General features: G+C 35.2%; 1 protein-coding gene across 2 annotated transcripts; it reads left to right on the top strand.

Moving 5' to 3' along the window:
* The first annotated feature begins 1,692 nt into the window (after positions 1-1,692).
* Positions 1,693-18,031, top strand: fhl1a (four and a half LIM domains 1a). Of its 2 annotated transcripts, none has more exons than XM_032555646.1 (6): positions 1,693-1,815; positions 12,875-13,056; positions 14,231-14,408; positions 15,691-15,860; positions 15,940-16,126; positions 16,502-18,031. In XM_032555646.1, the coding sequence occupies exons 2-6, from the start codon at positions 12,901-12,903 to the stop codon at positions 16,654-16,656; spliced, it is 846 nt and encodes a 281-aa protein (XP_032411537.1). In that variant the 5' UTR covers positions 1,693-1,815; positions 12,875-12,900; the 3' UTR covers positions 16,657-18,031. The 2 variants fall into 2 exon arrangements, with proteins under 2 accessions (XP_032411537.1, XP_032411536.1); XM_032555645.1 differs by lacking the exon at positions 1,693-1,815 and adding an exon at positions 8,243-8,371.
* Positions 18,032-18,048: the final 17 nt, after the last annotated feature.

The raw sequence follows: 18,048 nt of genomic DNA, 5'->3' as shown, positions 1-18,048 counted from the left end.
AAAACAAAGTAATGTATCAGTGTTTAAAAAAGACATGTTGTCCTGCTATGAGAGACAGCATTTAAATTCTTCTTTCCCAACATATCAGGTAATGCTCCTAATATGGACACCGAGTCCATGGCGTTTGCTCAAGAATGTCTGTTTAGAGAAGGAAGTAGTGAGCACTTAGCTCAAGTTTCCCCAAGCATTTTGTGATTATTCAATCAAGGGATTTATTGTGCAGACTTAAAACGCACTTTAAATGAAGAATGAGACTTAATAGTTTTTTGTTTTTTTTTTGTTTCCTCCTCTGACTGGACCTAAATACCAACTTAAAAACATTTGGATATTTTTGTCTATTTAAGGAAAATAGCACTTGTTAAAAAACAGAACTTGCCTTGTCGGTGATGTTTTCATACTTTTATAATCTTACTAATAAGTTTGTGGTAAAGGCAATAAATGTAGAATACATTGTTTTACAAAAGTGTTTACACCTTTTGAGCTTTTTCAATGTTTTATCATGTTACAACCTAAAATTTCAATGTGTTTAATCTGGATTTTGTTAACTTAAAATTGTGAAAAATTTAAAATAAAAACAAAGAGATACACGTTTCCTTTTCTAAATAAAAATTTGAAGAGATTTGTATTCAGACCCAAAGAGTTAATACTTTGCACCTCAAAAACACAAAATCTTACCAAGTATTTTTGGTCAAGTTTCTAGTGCAAATATCTTAATAGTTGAAATGAGACTAAACTAACTTAAAAGTAACTTTTCAGCTAGATATAAGAGCTTGTTTTAAGTTAATAATTTATTAATATTGATTAAAAAGTACTAGTTCCATTGGCAGATTATTTCACTCATTACATGGAAAATTGCTTTGGTATAAGTGAAATAATTTTTCATCAATTTTAAGAAATTACTTAAAACAAGCGCATATATTTTGCTGAAAAGTTACTTGTAAGTTAGTTTTGTTTTATTTCAAGTGTGAAGATATTTGCCATAGAAACTAGACAAAAATACTTGGTAAGACTTTGTGTTTTTGCAGTGTAGGACTACATTTCACTGTTACAATGTGACAAAAGTGAAAAAGTTCAAGGGGTAGGAGTGTTGTTGCAGGGCACAGAAAAGTTTATAAAGCCTTTTTATCGTTTAACTTGATCTGAGGTAACTCTGGCAGCTTTTACGACAACAGACTTAACCTCCTGATCTCTGAAATTTCACCCTGAAGCATCACAAACTGTCTCGTAAAGCTTGTTGTTTGTGTTAAGGGAGGATGCAAACATCTGTTAAAGCCCTTTGGGAGCTTTAAATCATATTTCTGAAGCGCAATATTCAGAATTGTGGGTTACTGCAGGGTGCATGCGTTTGCTTTGGGTCAGGACTGAGTCATCTTGGTTTCTTTACCAAAGAAGGAGATGAGTGAGGCTGGAAGTGTCAAGTTAACAAATCCCCTACATTTTTTTAAATAGCTGTAAACAGCTAAAGTGCTGCCAAGATCAATTATGTAATAGCTGAATATTTCTGCAGAGCAGAGCTGTAACTATGTTGAGTCTCTGCTCCCATCGACGCAGAAAAATTATGACTACTTTCCACCGATTTCCGTTTCTGTAGAGCCAATGAGTACTAAAGTAAGTGCTTGTAGATTCCTGGTTGAGGTCATTGTTTATTGGGATTTGTAGGGGTTTGGCTCGCCTATTTTTTTTTTTTTCTTTTCCTCGCCTTTTTTTTTTTTTTTTTAGCTGCGCGCTTTAAAGCTGCGCAGTCTGCGCTCATTTGAACCCTTTCCGTCGAACCCAACGGACCGGACGCATCGCAGCTGGCGCAAAGTGACAGAGGTGAGTGAAAACTGCTGCCCTGCTTTTATCCCAGATCATCAATTAGACCCTCAGTCCGGTTTTAATGATATTCATGTTTATCAATATGGATGAATCTCATCATGATGACATTGTTTGGTTCACTTAGGGACGCCTTTTCTTACTAGAGGGACATTTCCAACATGATTTCCTCGAGAGAGAATCAGCTTGGTGTTAGCAGAGTTGGGTAGTTACTAGTTGCATTTACTCATTTACACTTACTTGAGTAACTTTTTTTTGTGAAAAAATTTACTTTTAGGAGTATTTTTGTACTTGAGTCAATTTATTATGAAGTGTTGCTACTTTTACTTGAGTAAAATGTCGGATTCTCTTCCCACTGCCAGTAACTAAAAATTCACCAGACACACCTGCAGTTTTTATTAAAGTTTCATAATTTTTTATTGAAAAAAACTGATTTGGAGACATTTTTTTTGTCTGATTTTGTTATATTTTGATGCTTCTATGAATTACTGTCATTTTGGTAATTAAAATACTAAAATTTCCACTTAACTTTATATTTTGGTCCATCTGATTATGCTATTTTAAATATTAAACAACTGATAATTTGATCAATAATCAGTACTTGAGTAGACTTTTTTCCAAATACTTCTTATTGAGTAATTTCTTGGATGGATACTTTTGACCTTTACCTGAGAAAAAATATGTTGAAGTATTGCTGCTCTTACTGGAGTACAAGTTTCGAGTACTCTGTCTACCTCTGGTAAGCTATAAGTGGTTAATTTGTTTAAATATAATTATTTATGGGGGATTAGTGTTACAAGTAACAAGTGATGCACCAGACAACATATCTGCTTGTTTAAAGTTGAATTTTAACATTATGTGAAGCAGTTTAATTCAACAATCCATCAGGTGCCACTTCCTCTCAGGACACATTTTACTAAATATTATGATTTAAGCATATTTAGTAGAAAGCCTCCAGAACGTTTTTCAGTGATGACCAGATGATAATCTGGGGTTGGCACACCACAAAAATGCAGAAATTTTTTTTCTTTATTTTTATTTGTTTATTTTTTGCTATGTTGGATATGGCTACATTTAAGCTGTAGAAAGAAATATCTGCTATTGGATTACTTTAACCAATCTAAAATCTTGCCTGCTTATCTTTTTAAAAAGATGCACAAAACAAGAACGCGTATTATGGTCAAATAAATAAACAGATTCTGCAACTCATTAAAGTTTGTCCTATTCTCCCTTAAGTTCTTGACTTCAGTTCAATTCAATAAAGAAATACTTAAATAATTGTTGTTCTTTGTAGTGTTTAACCACTCCACGCCACTAGGTGGAGCCGCTGGCAAGAAGTAAATAAAAAACGGTAGGAGGAGTAAGAATAATTACGGTGACCGTCCTGCGGTTCTTCGTTTAGCTAGTCTCTGATGTGCTATGTTAAATATATGCACTGAGTTAGTCAAAACATGTCTTATTTTTCCATACCTTCACAATAATCCCAGAGAAAAATTGAATAAAATATTTTATATATAGTTCAAAATATGTGAACTGGTAACAAGCAATCAAATCAAGTTTATCTAAGTTAATTTATTACGTTTATTAAGTTATCAAGATAAACAAACATATGAAGAAGTTTGAGAAACTTAGTTCAATTACTTGTGACCAACTAGCCCATTTTTTGGGTTGGAGTTGCATTCTCCTTTGTAATGCAGCATAAATATGTTGACAACGTCTCTTATCTTTCTGACTGAGAACAAAATAAATAAAAAAAACAATAAAGTTTATTGTTGGCAGTTTCCTTTACTTTAAAAGTCCATTTTTTGCTTATAGGTGAAGTATTGCTCTGTGTAACTGTAAGGAAAATGATAAAAATGTGAATTTGTGTTGCAATGTTTTCACAGTGGTATGAGTTTAGATTCAGTGTAAACAGCTGCCTGGGTTGTAGTAATGAAATGTCCACTATCTGGTGTTCTGAGCATCTCTTCCTCACAAACACCATGATATCTGGATGGAGCTTAATGTACTCAGGATCAAACAGGAAACAATAGCTGCAGGCTTGTTGTGTAACGTCACATGAGTGGTGGAAAATTCTTGAGTCATCCCTCATTTTGTTACATTTTGCTTCCAAACACTTTCTCATTCAATGCGGCCTTGGTCAGTAAGTCCTCAGGCTTTCCAAATTTGATTTCCTTTTAACTTCTCTTGCTTTTTTACTCATTTTCAAGCCTTAAAATATTAGTCTTTAGACTAATATTTAATACTTGTGTTTATAAAGTTGCATAGCAATCATTTAGGCAGGAAACAGGTTCTAAACTCAGAAGAACCAAGAAATATAAGGCAGTATTTTAGCACCAAACAGGAAGTTTCCGGAGTTATACATGGCATATAAAGATAGTAAAGATGATGCATCCAACAGGAATGCATTAAAACAAGAAACATTAAAACCTGCTACAATTTAAAACTGGACAAAATGGCTTAAAAAGTTATCACTATATAAACGATTCATATCAGTTAGTATTGATAATTGTCAATTTTGCTAATTATTGATTAGTTTTTGGTTTTAAGTATGTGCCAAACTGGTGGCTTGACCTTTTCTGTTTTATCCACAGTTTTCACTCCCTGAAAACTGTTGCTGCTTATTTATTTTTAAGCAGTTATGAGGTGCAGTGGTTAAACCTTAAATTGCTGCTGTGTCAGTTACTCAACAAGTTGTTGCTAGGTAACCAAAGAATGAATGAGTTGCTAGGTAACAAAAAAGTGAGAGAGTTAGTTGATTCCATGAACCTTGCTTGAGTGGCTAATGTCTTTCCTCTGCCTACATCTCCCATAATTCTGTGCTGTTCAGTGAGTATTCAATATATTGAATATTCTATCAAATATCAATATATCAAATATTGATATTTGATATTGATATTTGAGCCCAGGACCTTCTTCCTGCAGGCCAACAGTGCTAATAACTGCACCACTTTAATATTTTTCAAACAAATTCTGCATAACATGCTGCTGCATGCTTCTTTTTTTGGAGGTGTGCAAAAGGGCAACATTTGAAAAATTGAACAAAGATAAGACAAATTCAAATGTTTCCAAAGCAAAAGCGGACAAAGACCTGGAATAAAGTTCTTTGGACAGATTACTTTAAAACAACAGAGGACACATTTAACATAAACTAAAGAATCCATGATGAAATCTGCTGTATCAGAGGGTTTTTGAGGAAAATGTGAGATCATTTGTGGAAAAAGGAAGGCTGAAGATGAACTTTATTCTGCAACATGACAGTAGCTCAGAAAATTCACCATATTATGAGATGGAAAGTCTTGTGAAGAGCCAAAGTCCAGATCTTTATCACTTGAAACATGACAGAAATTTTTAAAACATCTCACTACTGCAGTCAAAGAGTGTGGTAAATGTTCCTCAGACACATTTCAGAGCCTGGTAGAGTTGTGTCACTGTAATTATTGCAACAGAAGGGGTAACACTGCGTAGCGTATCCAAACATTTTCCTCAGCTAGAAAATGCCTTTCTGTAAAAATCCATTTTTAATAAGTGAAACAAGGTGAATTGTTGTTGTTTAAACGCATTAATCACATTATTTTCCAGCGATTAGACTCAGATATGTGAACATTTCTTGCTAAAATTCACTGGTGTGTCCTAATGTTTACCCAGACTGTATGCGCCCTGATCTTAATACCCTTTAAGTGTGTTTATGTGTGTAACCTGCTGAGCCCAAAGGTACTACTTAAGCCGTTAAAACATACGTCCCCTCCCTGTTTTTACATGGGATGCTGCCAAACCAACTACATGATGTCATTTAGGCGAGTGGGAGATTACGGCTCTTTCTCCAGTATGACCTCACCAGCCTTTAAAAACCAAAACGTCTTTGTAGTGACTGAGTAAAGAATTAACCAAACTTTAATGGCAGAGAAGAAGTCCTTAGCTGTCGTCATTTCATAAACCACTTAAAGCAAATGCAACCTTGGAGATGCAGCAGACTGAGGCAGCGCTGTGCCAGCTGTTACTCAGGCAGACAGACACTTTTGTTGAGGAGACAGTCCCATCACTCTTTCTTTTATTGCAAGTGGAGCGGAGAGGAAGAAAGAGGGCGTGGCTCGGCGACGTCCACATTGATGAATGGAGAGCAGCAGCGGCCCGGCGCTGCCTTAAATAGGCAACGCTGCTTATTTCTGTGAATGCTGAGCAAACTGAGTGCAAGATAAACTGCTGTTCCCTTCACAAGCAGAAACTTAAACTCAATATGAATGTTTGGTGAATTATACAGGAGAGCAGAAACAGGTACAAGAATGAAACGGTTGGAATAATATTTCTGTCAATAGTTTTGAAGTAATACTGAAACAGTGAAGGCGGCCTGAGTGGGATTTGTTAGAAGCAGTAAATGGCTTTTAATACTTAGAAATGAGGCGTTACCAGATTATATTATTATACACAGCTCTGGAAAACATTAAGAGCCCACTGCACTGAAACCCACTGAAAACCTCCTGGTTATTCCACTAAATACTGATTTCTGAGTTAAAACATTAGTATTGTTGTTTCTAAATGAATATAAGCTTTTTCGTTGCATTATTTGAGGTCTGAAAGCGCTGCATCTTTTTCCTTATTTTGACCATTTCTCATTTTCTGGTAAGTAAATACTAAATTTTTGCTTAGAATTTCAGAGACATGTTGTCAGTAGTTCATAGAACAAAAGAACAATGTTCATTTTAATCAAACATTACCTATAAAGAATAAAATCACAAAAAGTTAAAGTGTTCTCTTTTTTTCCAGAGCTGTAGCTCATATAGCTTCATTTGTTGGATATTAAAGAGCAGCTATTATGCACATTGCATTTGTTTGGGTTTCTACTGCTTCTAAAAAGAAGAATTTCAAAGAAAAAAACACCCAGCCAGTTTATGGAAATAAGATAATGTGTTTTAGTGTCTGGAAAATAAGCCATTTCAAAAATCTCCAGAATTTAATGTCACAAATTAGCAGCAACTGTGCCGTTACCTAGCAACCCCAGTGAAGCCCAGACTGTTACCTAGCAACTCAAGTAGAACTTTAGGGCGTTTTCTGATAAGAAATCATAAAGTTCAGTCAAACTGTCTGATGTTTTCTGTAAGACGTAATTAAAAATGAAGTTTTAGGTTAGGGATCAATAAGGATATATCCACACTTAATCCCAGTTTAAATGGCTAAAATTACGCACACATTAGATTATCATTCCCAGCCTTTTAAAGATCGGTTCGCTGTCTTCATATGTGGAATAGAGAGAGGAAAAAGGTGAATATTTTCTTTTTTTCTTTTCATTTACCTAAAGAAAAAACTTCCAATGTGTCATTAATCAACATGAACCGTTTATTTTCCACAAAGCTAAAAGGTGTACCTCCCATATCAGCAGAAGGAACTGCCTCTTTCCTGTTTTGACTCCTGTGAGCCCAGTTGGAACCACTGAAAAGTCCAACCTGCACTAATCTTATCTGAATTTGTCTGAGTGTCTCTGAGCGCCAGCCCCTTTGGTTTGGGAGTATTTGTGTGTTGATAGAGCTTCCCTCATGGCCTTTTGTCCACACATATTTTAGATCTCGGCATGTCTGGCTCTGCTAGCCAAACCCTGACCTTATGTCTGCACGCTAACACGGCTCTGTGTGCGAGGAAGCATGCGGTGAGTCACTGCTCCTCCTGACGGACACAATTTGGCTCAGGTCATCTGCCTGCTAACCAGATTTGGAGGGTGATAGAGGCTCATAAAAGTCCAGGGCAAAAGGTCACATGTGGAAACAGGCCTGCCGCCATGTAAACAGGACTTTTGTTGCTGCGGGTTACAGCCTGATGAGGCTACGCTTCATTAGATCCAATCTAAGTTAACTCAGGAAGTACAAGCAAGATGTGCTGTTTCTCATCTTTAAAGCCAACAATGGAAACATTTTTATGCATTTGTTCTGCTGTCTCACATTTACAAAATAACAAATATGTCAGATTCAATCCCATCTCCTATACTTCAGATACAATAACTGTTTTGTTAGTTTTTACGAGAAATTTTGAATTATTTATGTTCATTTGAAGACAGCAGATTAACTAAATATCTCAGTAGTCATAAATTAAACTAAACTAACTAAAAATCAACATTTTATTTTCAGATAAACTGAAAATAAATCGGTCCTTAAGGGTGCTGTGTTCATGTTTGTGGGTAAATGTTCCCCATCCAACCTGACTCTTCCTATGATTCATCATGTCATTTGTTCATGATCTTAACACTCCAGCTAACCATCTCATGTTGGGGCAGCGGGAGTATCTTTATTTAACACCTGATGTCACTGTTCTGGAATCCAAAATATATCCCCTAATCTGTCCTCTGTCCATATTCTCTGATCCATATCCTAAAAAGGCCTGGAGAGGTGAAGGTTGGATTTGGATGAGGGGTCAGCGGTGGTCTGGGTTACAGACGGGTATATACAGGCCTCCATAACACACTGATGCTCAGGGTTGCTGGGTTTGATGCTCTGTGGATCATAAAACTCAAAATTTTCCTCTCTTCGTACCTGATTGGAACCAAACATGACTTTCTACAGGCATTCAGGTAAAAAGTTTTTAAACAAAGAAATGGGAACTTTATATGTTTTGGTATGTTCTTTTTTATGTGTGTTTCCCTACAAGAGGAGCATATTTAGCTAAACCCCAATCAACATAATTTATTTACTTTTCTGGAACATCCCAGTTGTTTCTGTCTGTTTCTACTTTATTTTTAGATTTGAAATGTACTTATGTATTATTTTATTCTATTATTTGCCTTGCCTTCCAGAGTTGCTATTTTTCAAATTTTATCCCGCTTTTTTTTGTGCACAAAATGAATTCTGATACTGATATTTAAAAAAATCAGACAAAAAATCAGAAAGAATGTGTTTTCTATGTTTATTCTCATTCAGATCAACATTATTATGCGTAATTAAAGTTTTCTTTCCAGCATAGCTTCATTTTTAGATTAGATTTTTTTTCCCAGCTACTTATAAGAGCTCATTGTTGAATTTACCCTTGGAAACTTTTACATAAAAACCTCTGGGTCTGATTCTAATGAAAACGTGAGAAAAAAAAGTTTTACATTTACATAAACTAAATAATTTGAATTTAAAGATAATCTTAGTTTGGTTGATGTTTAGAAAACATATAAATGTCACAGAAATTACATGTGGCAAAACTTTAAAGTCAAAATATAACTGTTTCTCTTTACTGGAGGGAAATTGTTTTATTTTTCACACTACTGCAGGATTTTGCATGTTGAATCTGTTGTTTACTTATTTTTATGATGTGGTTCAAACTATTTCTGCCACACAAGCGTCACTGATACATACAATTGTACAAAACCATTTTCTAGTCAGCAGGTTCATGCAGTTGACCATAAAACTGGAACATCATTCTTATTAAATGACTGACATCGATTTATTCCTGACAGGAACAAAGATTTTAATACCTGGAGTTCAGATTAATTTTAATATATTTAAAATACTCTCATAAAATGCAGTAAATAGTTAGTCGCAAATATATTACTCTGAAAATATTTGAATTTACGGAAGCAAAGCTTTTCAGGTTGTGGCCCTGGGATACTGATCTGTAAAAATGTTATTTTGCCTGATTTTGTTATTTTTTTTGTTGCTTGTAAGAATTATCGTCATTTTAGTTCTAAAAATACCAAAATTTGACTTTATGTTTTGGTCTATCTGATGATGTAATTTTTAAATATTAAATGATTGATAATTTGATCGGTTACTCAGTACTTGAGTAGACTTTATACCAAATACTTTTTACTCTTACTTGAGTAATTTCTTGAACTTTCAACTTTTACTTGAGTAAAAATATGTTGAAGTAGTGCTGCTCTTATTTTAATACAAGTTCTGGATACTCTCTGGTTATAAGTGATGAATCTGCCAGAACTGGAACAATATTGAGGAATTAATGACTTACATGAAGCTCTTATATATTCTGAAAGGTTACTTGTAAATCAAGTGTATCAAGATATTTGAACTAGAAACTAAACTATAAATACTTGGTAAGATTTGGTGATTTGCAGTGTACGTGCAAAAATCAACAACAAAAACACCCACGTAATAAATCAAGATGTGGCTTTGGTTGGTGGTCGGTCTGGCTCCGGTCTCTGGTCCCTCTGTGACCTTTTCCACTGCAGAGGTCGTCTGTCCACAGGGACACAGTTTTGATAATCCTCTCCCTCTACAGCTGAGGGTGAGTGCATACCATCTCACTCGTTTGTTTGACAGACGGCAGCTGCCACTCTGTTTGCAACAAAGATTAAAGCTGCGCCAACAATAGCTGCTTATCCCCCTGTGGGCCTTTCAACATTCTCCCCACTTTGGGAGGTTCTTTAAATAGATCCGCTGAGCGGCTCGCCTCGCCAGAAGCTTGAGTTGGTTGGACAGGTTGGGTTATTTCTGGGTTCCCTCTCCACTTGTTGTCCCGGCAGCACAGCTGCACATTGCTACACCAAAACTTCTCCCATCCATCCATCCATCCATCCATTCATCCATCCATCCATCCACACACAACAGGGGGGCATACCATGCTCCAGGAGGGGGCTGTTTACCACATCCCATTAAAATAGACAAATATTTCTCTCGTTCCTATGGTTACTAGGACAAAATGTCATTCCACCCATTGTTTCCTGCTTGGTTCCTGTTATTGCTATCAGATCGAAACATCTGCGGCTGTAGGTAGCGATCAGCTGTTGGAGAAAATGATGCAGGTGCTGGAAATCAGAATGAAGAATAAGCCGAGTTGTTTACAGAGTTCAGAGGAGGTCCGGGGAGAACGAGCCAACAGATAAAGCTCTGCAGGGGAAGTCAGATTAACGCAGAACAAGAAGCCGTCTGTGTGAGCTGGTTTACCTCATTCACACCTCTGTCATCAGTTTGGTATGCAGAACACACGGTCCTCGTTTAGCCTCAACTCCTGGTTTCACTTCAGGAAATTATTCTGAGAACTTAGAGACTTGGTCAGAGTTCAGTAGTAACTAGTTACATCTACTCAATTACATTTACTTGAGTAACTTTTTAGGAATATCTTTACTACGTTGTAGTTTTTACTTTTACTTGAGTCTTCATAATTTCATTATGAAGCAATTGAGTAACATTTCTGTATCCTCTACCCACTGAATGAAAAACAAACATGTTTTAACCAGAAATTCACCAGACACAGACCTGCAGTTTTTGTTAAAGTTGAAACAATTTTGTATTAGAAGAAACTGATTTGGAAAATAATATTTTGCCAGATTTTACTTATATGAATTATTAGTCCTTAAAATACAAAAATTTCCACTTAACTTTATATTTTGGTCTATTTGATTATGTAATTTTTACTAAATACTCTTTTACTCTTACTTGAGTAATTTTATTATGAAGTAATTAAGTAAAATTTCTGGATTTTCTACCCACTGAATGAAAAACAATTATGTTTTAACCAAAGATCCACCAGACACACACCTGCAGTTTTTGTTAAAGTTTCACTGCAGGTGAAATAAACTAATTTCAATAAAAATTAGTTTATTTTTTATTGAAATAAACTAATTTGTAAACATTTTATTTTGCTTTATTTTGCTATTTTTTGTTACTTATATGAATTATTGTCATTTTCATCCTAAAAATACCAAAATTTCCACTTAATTCCATATTTTGGTCCATCTGGTGATGTAATTTTTAGATATTAAATGATTAATGTTTTGATCAGTTACTTTTTAACACTTAAGTAATTTATTGGACGGCTACATTTTACTTTTACTTGAGTAAAAATATGTTGAAGAGGTGTAACTCTTACTTGAATAAGGTTTTTGGGTCTTGGTAAAGTATTAATACCCTTTAAATGCTGCAGCTACAAACCTTAATGTATTTAATTAGGACTATATCAGACAGACCAACACAAATAAATGCATAATTATGAAACAGAATGAAAGAAATGGAAGAATGGCTTCTGTTGACTTTTTTACACTTATTTGTTGTTAAGCCACATAAAGACAGTCACAAAGTCGGCCTTCTATCACCTGAAGAACATTTCCAGGATTAAAGGACTAATGTCTCAGCCAGATCTAGAGAAACTCATCCATGCGTTCATCTTCAGTCGTATTGATTATTGCAACAGCGTCTTCACAGGTCTGTCCAACAAATTAATCAAACAGCTGCAGCTGATCCAGAACGCTGCTGCTCGCGTTCTCACTAAAACCAGGAAGATAGAGCACATAACACCAGTTCTAAAGTCCCTCCACTGGCTCCCTGTAGCTCAAAGAATAGACTTTAAAATACTGTTGTTAGTTTATAAATCACTGAACAGCTTAGCACCACAATACATTAAAGATCTGCTTTTATTGTATCAACCTTCCAGACCTCTCAGGTCTTCCGGTTCTGGTCTGCTCTGCATCCCCAGAACCAGAACCAAACGAGGAGAAGCAGCTTTCAGCATCTATGCACCACGAATTTGGAACAAACTTCCAGAAAACTGTAAAACAGCTGAAACACTGACTTCTTTTAAATCTCAACTGAAAACCCACCTGTTTAGAATTGTATTTGAAATGTAATCAATTACAAATTTATTGATGTAACTTGACTTAATGATTGATTCTATATTGCATTGTGATTCTGTGTTTGTTATGATGTAAAGCACTTTGAAATGCCTTGCTGCTGAAATGTGCTATACAAATAAAATTTGATTGATTGATTGATTGATAAGTATAAATTGCATGATAAGTGACTTATTTACAATTGTATGTTGAGCATAATGTAGGCCTACATGATGATGATTATTAATTGAATTACAAAACATGAAGTGAAACATATTTAACTAGCGCGAGGAATTTGGATAGAAGAAGTATTTTATTTTGAAGGACCTGGTTCTGTCTTTTGGCACTGTCTTGCTTCCGTTGGTTTTGGTTGCTAGGTAACGAACAGCCGTTGCCGTTATCAGCTGTCGCCGTTTTCTCCTCAATAAAAACTGAACAGAAATGTTCAGTAAAAGACATCCGGGCTTCTTTTATGACATAATTTCACCCCCTCCATTTTGATTTAACCCTTCACTGTCTTTGTTTCAGGTCCCAGGAGTTACCTCACCTCCACCATGACTGATCGCTTCGACTGCTACTACTGTCGCGACAACCTGCACGGTAAGAAGTACGTGAAGAAGGACGAGAAGCACGTTTGCACCAAGTGCTTCGACAAACTCTGCGCCAACACCTGTGCAGAGTGCCGACGCCCAATCGGAGCCGACTCAAAGGTAAAAAAAAAAACGAAGGTGGGCAAACAGGAGCAATAAACCTGTTTTTGGTTGAGATATTTTAAATTGAACAGACTGATATGAATACAGTTTATTTTATGAGATTTTTCATGATGTGTTAAAAATAAAATAGAGCAAAAAAAAAAACTTATTGAGAACTGTGGAGTATTTTTGTTCGCTCTGATTAAACAAACTAAAACTCAAAGTGGATGAAACTAAATACTAGGAAATTCTGGTGGCTGACGTTAATTTTCTAGCAAGACCCTAAACATACCACCATGAAATAAATCTGTTCAATTAATTAAGATTAGAATGACCCAGTCAAAGTACAGGCTTAAGAAGACTGGTTGTCCTGGATTTTATTCACAAGAATCCCAGCAAAGGCGAGTAAATACTTATTGAAAACCATAAAATTATCGTCTATTTCACAAATATGCTCTGTCACGTACACTGCAAAAACACAAAGTATTTCCAGTTTGCAAATACTATAGCACACTGGAATTAAAACTAGTTTACAAGTAACTTTTCAGCAACTTTAAGTCAATAGTTCCTTAATATTTATGCAAAAGTGCACATGCTACTGGCAGATTATTTCATTTATAGGAAGATTTTTTCCCCCATATACGCTCCTTTATGTTGCTAAAAGTTATTTGTTATCTCAGCACAATTAAAATAAGACAAAATTAACGTTCAAGTAACTTTTTAGCAGGATATAGTAGCTTATTTTGAATTTAAAAAATCCTGATTTTGATGTTGACACACGACAAAATGTAATGTTTGTCATTAGTTTCTCATTTGGTGACTGTATGTTGTTTTTAATGACTTTTTATTTTTATGTTTTAATGACACAAAGCACTTTGAACTGCCTTGTTGCTGAAAAGTGCTATATAAATAAACTTGACTGATAATGTTGATGGAAAAGTACTAGATCCACTGGCAAATTATTTCACTTATGGGAAAAATGTTTATTTTTTCATCAGTATTAGGGAATTATTAACTTAAAACAAGCTCCTGTACGTTAGTTTCATGTTAGTTTTGTCTTAATTCAAGTGTACTGAGCCCTATGGGAACGAGACCAAAAATACTTCATAAGATGTTGTGTTTACAGTGTAAAAGTTTGATGATAATCTGCAGGATGCTTTCTAAACTTACACACCTCTTTTTGTTTGTTTAGGAGCTCCACCATAAGAACCGCTACTGGCATGAGGATTGTTTCCGATGCGCTAAATGCTACAAGCCGCTGGCTAACGAGCCGTTTAGCGCCCGAGACGATGGCAAGATCATGTGTGGGAAATGCGGCTCCAGGGAGGACGGCAACCGCTGCCAGGGCTGCTACAAGGTGGTGATGCCAGGTGGGTCAGATTGTAGTTTTCTTCACTTCTATAATGTTAATGTTATAGTTATAAATGAGGACGTAACAACATTGATTGGGTCTTTCTTGAAAAGACTCCCTGAACTAATTAAGGTTAAATTAATTAATAAAGTAAACATTTTGTTAGTGTTTGAAAGTTTTCCTTTGGATTTTGGCTGCTTTTCATTCCTTTTCAGTTCAGTAACTCATTCTTACAGGTATTTTTTTATTTTTTTTGCTTAAAAGGCTAAAGGGATAACCAGAGTTGGCTCGACAAAAACTTCACTAAATAACCAGTTTAAACCAGATCTTTGGGCAAAGTGTCACAAAGAAAGTTAATCCCAATGTCTATTCTTGAATCTGTAAAAAATATACATTAAAAAAAGTAGTTGGTGTATGAATATTTCTAAACGCAACAATGTCATGTAAAAGAAGCTGAAATCTTGTCTTGATTCAGTTGAAGGAGGATAATGGGGTATTAGGGCCATTGTAGATATAAGAAAACAAAACGGAGGAAAAAATTCTAAAACTTTGAAATTAATCTCAGAAATTTTGTAGAAAAATTTTAGAAAATTTCTGAGATTGAAAAGTTGAATATCTGCTAGAAAAAAATTCTTAAATATTTAAGACTAATCTCAGAAACTTTATAGAATTTAAAAATATATATATTTAAGTTTGTAAAGTGGAATATTTGCTAGAAAAAAATCTCAGAAATTATGTAACGTTTTTTTTTTTTAATTTATTTCAGAGTTTGAAAAGTTGAAAATCTGCTTGGAGAAAATTCTGAAAATTTGAGATTAATCTCATAACTTTTGTAGAAAAAGAGGAAAGTCGAACATTTGCTACAAAATTAATCTTAAAAATTTTCCCAGTCAAAATTCTTTTAGCAAATTTTGGATTTAAGCTCAGAAATTTCCAAGATTTTCTCTAGAAAACTTCTCAGACTAATCTAAAAATTTCAGAGTTTTTTGGTGAAAATTTGCTCCTTTTTTTTTTACTCTTATCGACAATGACCCTGGTATGTAGCCCTGGGGTCTTTGCTGAATTTGACATTTAGATACAGATCATCTTTACCCTAGACTCACGTTTCATCTTTTGTCTAATTATTTTAGTTTTAATTTTTATGTAAAGCTGTCCATGTTCAAATACATGAAGTGAACAGAATGAGTCCAAAATCAGAAGACAGCGTTGAGACATCATCCAAAAACACATTGTCAGGTTATAAAGGTAATTCTCTTCAATTTTTCAAGTGCACTTCATAAAGTCGCTGTTTTGTGCTTTAGGGTCGCAGAACGTGGAGTATAAGAACAAGGTGTGGCATGACGAATGCTTCACCTGCTTCGAGTGCAAGCAGCCAATCCGCACGCAGAGCTTCCTGGCCAGAGGTGATGACATCTACTGCGCTCCGTGCCACGAGAAGAAGTTCTCCAAGAAATGCTTCAAGTGCAAGCAGGTATGAAGCCAGGTTGTTGTTGTTGTTGTTGTTCAGGCTTTCTGAGCTCAGCGTCGTGACCAGCATGCTGTTCTTAAAGCCCATCACCTCTGGAGGGATCAGCTACCAGGACCAGCCCTGGCACTCGGAGTGCTTTGTGTGCGAGACGTGCCGTAAACCTCTGGCAGGAACGCGCTTCACCTCCCATGAGGATCACGTTTACTGTGTGGACTGCTACAAGACCGACGTGGCCAAGAAGTGCAACGGCTGCAAGAACCCAATCACAGGTCGGACCGGAGTTTAATGTTTGGTCTTTATTTTTAAAAAAAAGAAATAGACTCACTGGGTTTGAACTGAATCTAACCCTGATTTTAATTGAGAAAGTTTGCCAGCAGAAATAGCAGAAAGATTAATAATAATTGACTACATCTTTTCACAGTATTCCAATTTGATGGTTTAAAAAAATAAAAAATAAATTTGTGTATTTTGGGCAACTTGAACTGCTTTTTAAATACTAAAAACCAGAAATCATGTTGTTTTGTAGGCTGTTTCAGTCCAGAGATCCCAACCCAAATGTGTTCATTTCTGGGTATAAAGCGACAACATTAGTATTTATTTTTTCTGTTAATTGAAGTTGATGCAAACCCACGTCTGCTCTCCAGGGTTCGGCCATGGCACCAACGTGGTGAACTACGAGGGACTCTCCTGGCACGAGTATTGCTTCACCTGCAAGAAATGCTCCCTGTCCCTCGCCAACAAGCGCTTCGTTATCAACGCAGAGCAAATTTACTGCCCCGACTGCGCCAAGAAGCTGTAAACAGAAGACTTTTGATTCATGAGGAAACCGATTTGTATGGAAGACAATTAGGGCCACTGAAAAAAATTTCTTTTTTCTCATAATTCTGGGTCAAACTCTAAATATTCAAACATTCTTAAGTGTATGTCAACTATGTTAGCATATAAAAATATTATCAGATTTATAAATCTGCACTTTATCCACACTGAAAGACTGTCTCAAATTTATTTGATAGATTTTAATTTTAAGACTAGAATTGCAAAGACAATTTGAAAATCTCAAACTAATTTTAAACTTTTAGAGTGCAAGAAATTTCCCAGTTTTTTTTCTAAAACATTTCTGAGATTCTGAAAGTCAGAATTTCTGAGGGAATTTTCTTTAAAAGTCAGAATAATTTTTTTTTGTGGCTCTAATCTTCTTCTGCAGCTTTGAGTTTAGTTTGTGACTCAAACTGAATTATTTCAGAATTAGGATGCATGCAGTTTTTTTTTTTTTGGTTCTTTGGTGAATCAAGTTGAGAATCAAGGTTTTTGCAATCTGCTTTTGCACTAAAGTTTCCAATCTTCAGCAATGCAACATGTCTCTGTTTCTGGAGTTCGTCTCCAATATGGCAGCAGAATTTACAAAGTGGGATTATAATCTGATGTTTTTAGGGATTCTCTGTTGCCTTGTGTTTCTAACGTAACTTTAGTGCCTTAGTGCTTTAATCCATTTTCTGGATTAAATGCTTTTATTCTGCCAGTTGCTGCTCAAGCATAACAGCTTTGATTAATAATTGTGTTACATGTTAGACATATAAAATATGCCATGGCTTTGTAATCCATGCTGAATAATCTGACGAGGTATTAGGGCTATTGTGGATTAAAAAAAGGTGCATTTCTACCAAAACTTAGAAATTTTCAGATTAATCTCAAAATTGAGATTTCTAAAACGTATGAATTTTCTAGAAAAAAAAAACTTTGAAATTTCTGAGTTTCAAAAGTAAAAAAAAGACTTTAGAAACTGAAAATTTCCAAAAGTCAAAAAATGTTTGCCTTTTGAAACTTGGACATTTCCAAGTGTTTTCCTAGAAAATGTCAGTCTCAAAATTTGACTCTTTTCTAGCAATTTTTCAAGCAAAGAAATTTCCAAGTTTTTTTCTAGAAAATTTCTGATTAATCTAAAAATTGCTGAGTTTTTTTCTAGCAAATTTTTGACTTTTGGAGCTCAAGAAATTTCTGGGTTTTTTTCTAGAAAATTTCTGAGATTAATAAAAAAATTTTTTGAAGGTTTTTGGCAAAAATGTACTCTTTTTTTCCCCATTTATAAAAGCCCTAACACGCCATTGTAGCATAATAAACCTGTTGCGTAGTTAAAACTTGAAGCTTAAAGGAAACAAATAAAATGATGTATAGAGTTCGTTTGTCTCTTCTT

This window comes from Xiphophorus hellerii, chromosome 23, assembly GCF_003331165.1.
Source record: "Xiphophorus hellerii strain 12219 chromosome 23, Xiphophorus_hellerii-4.1, whole genome shotgun sequence".
NCBI lineage: Eukaryota > Metazoa > Chordata > Actinopteri > Cyprinodontiformes > Poeciliidae > Xiphophorus > Xiphophorus hellerii.
The sequence above is the reverse complement of the archived record's forward strand: the minus strand, read 5'-3'. Positions and strand labels throughout refer to the sequence as shown.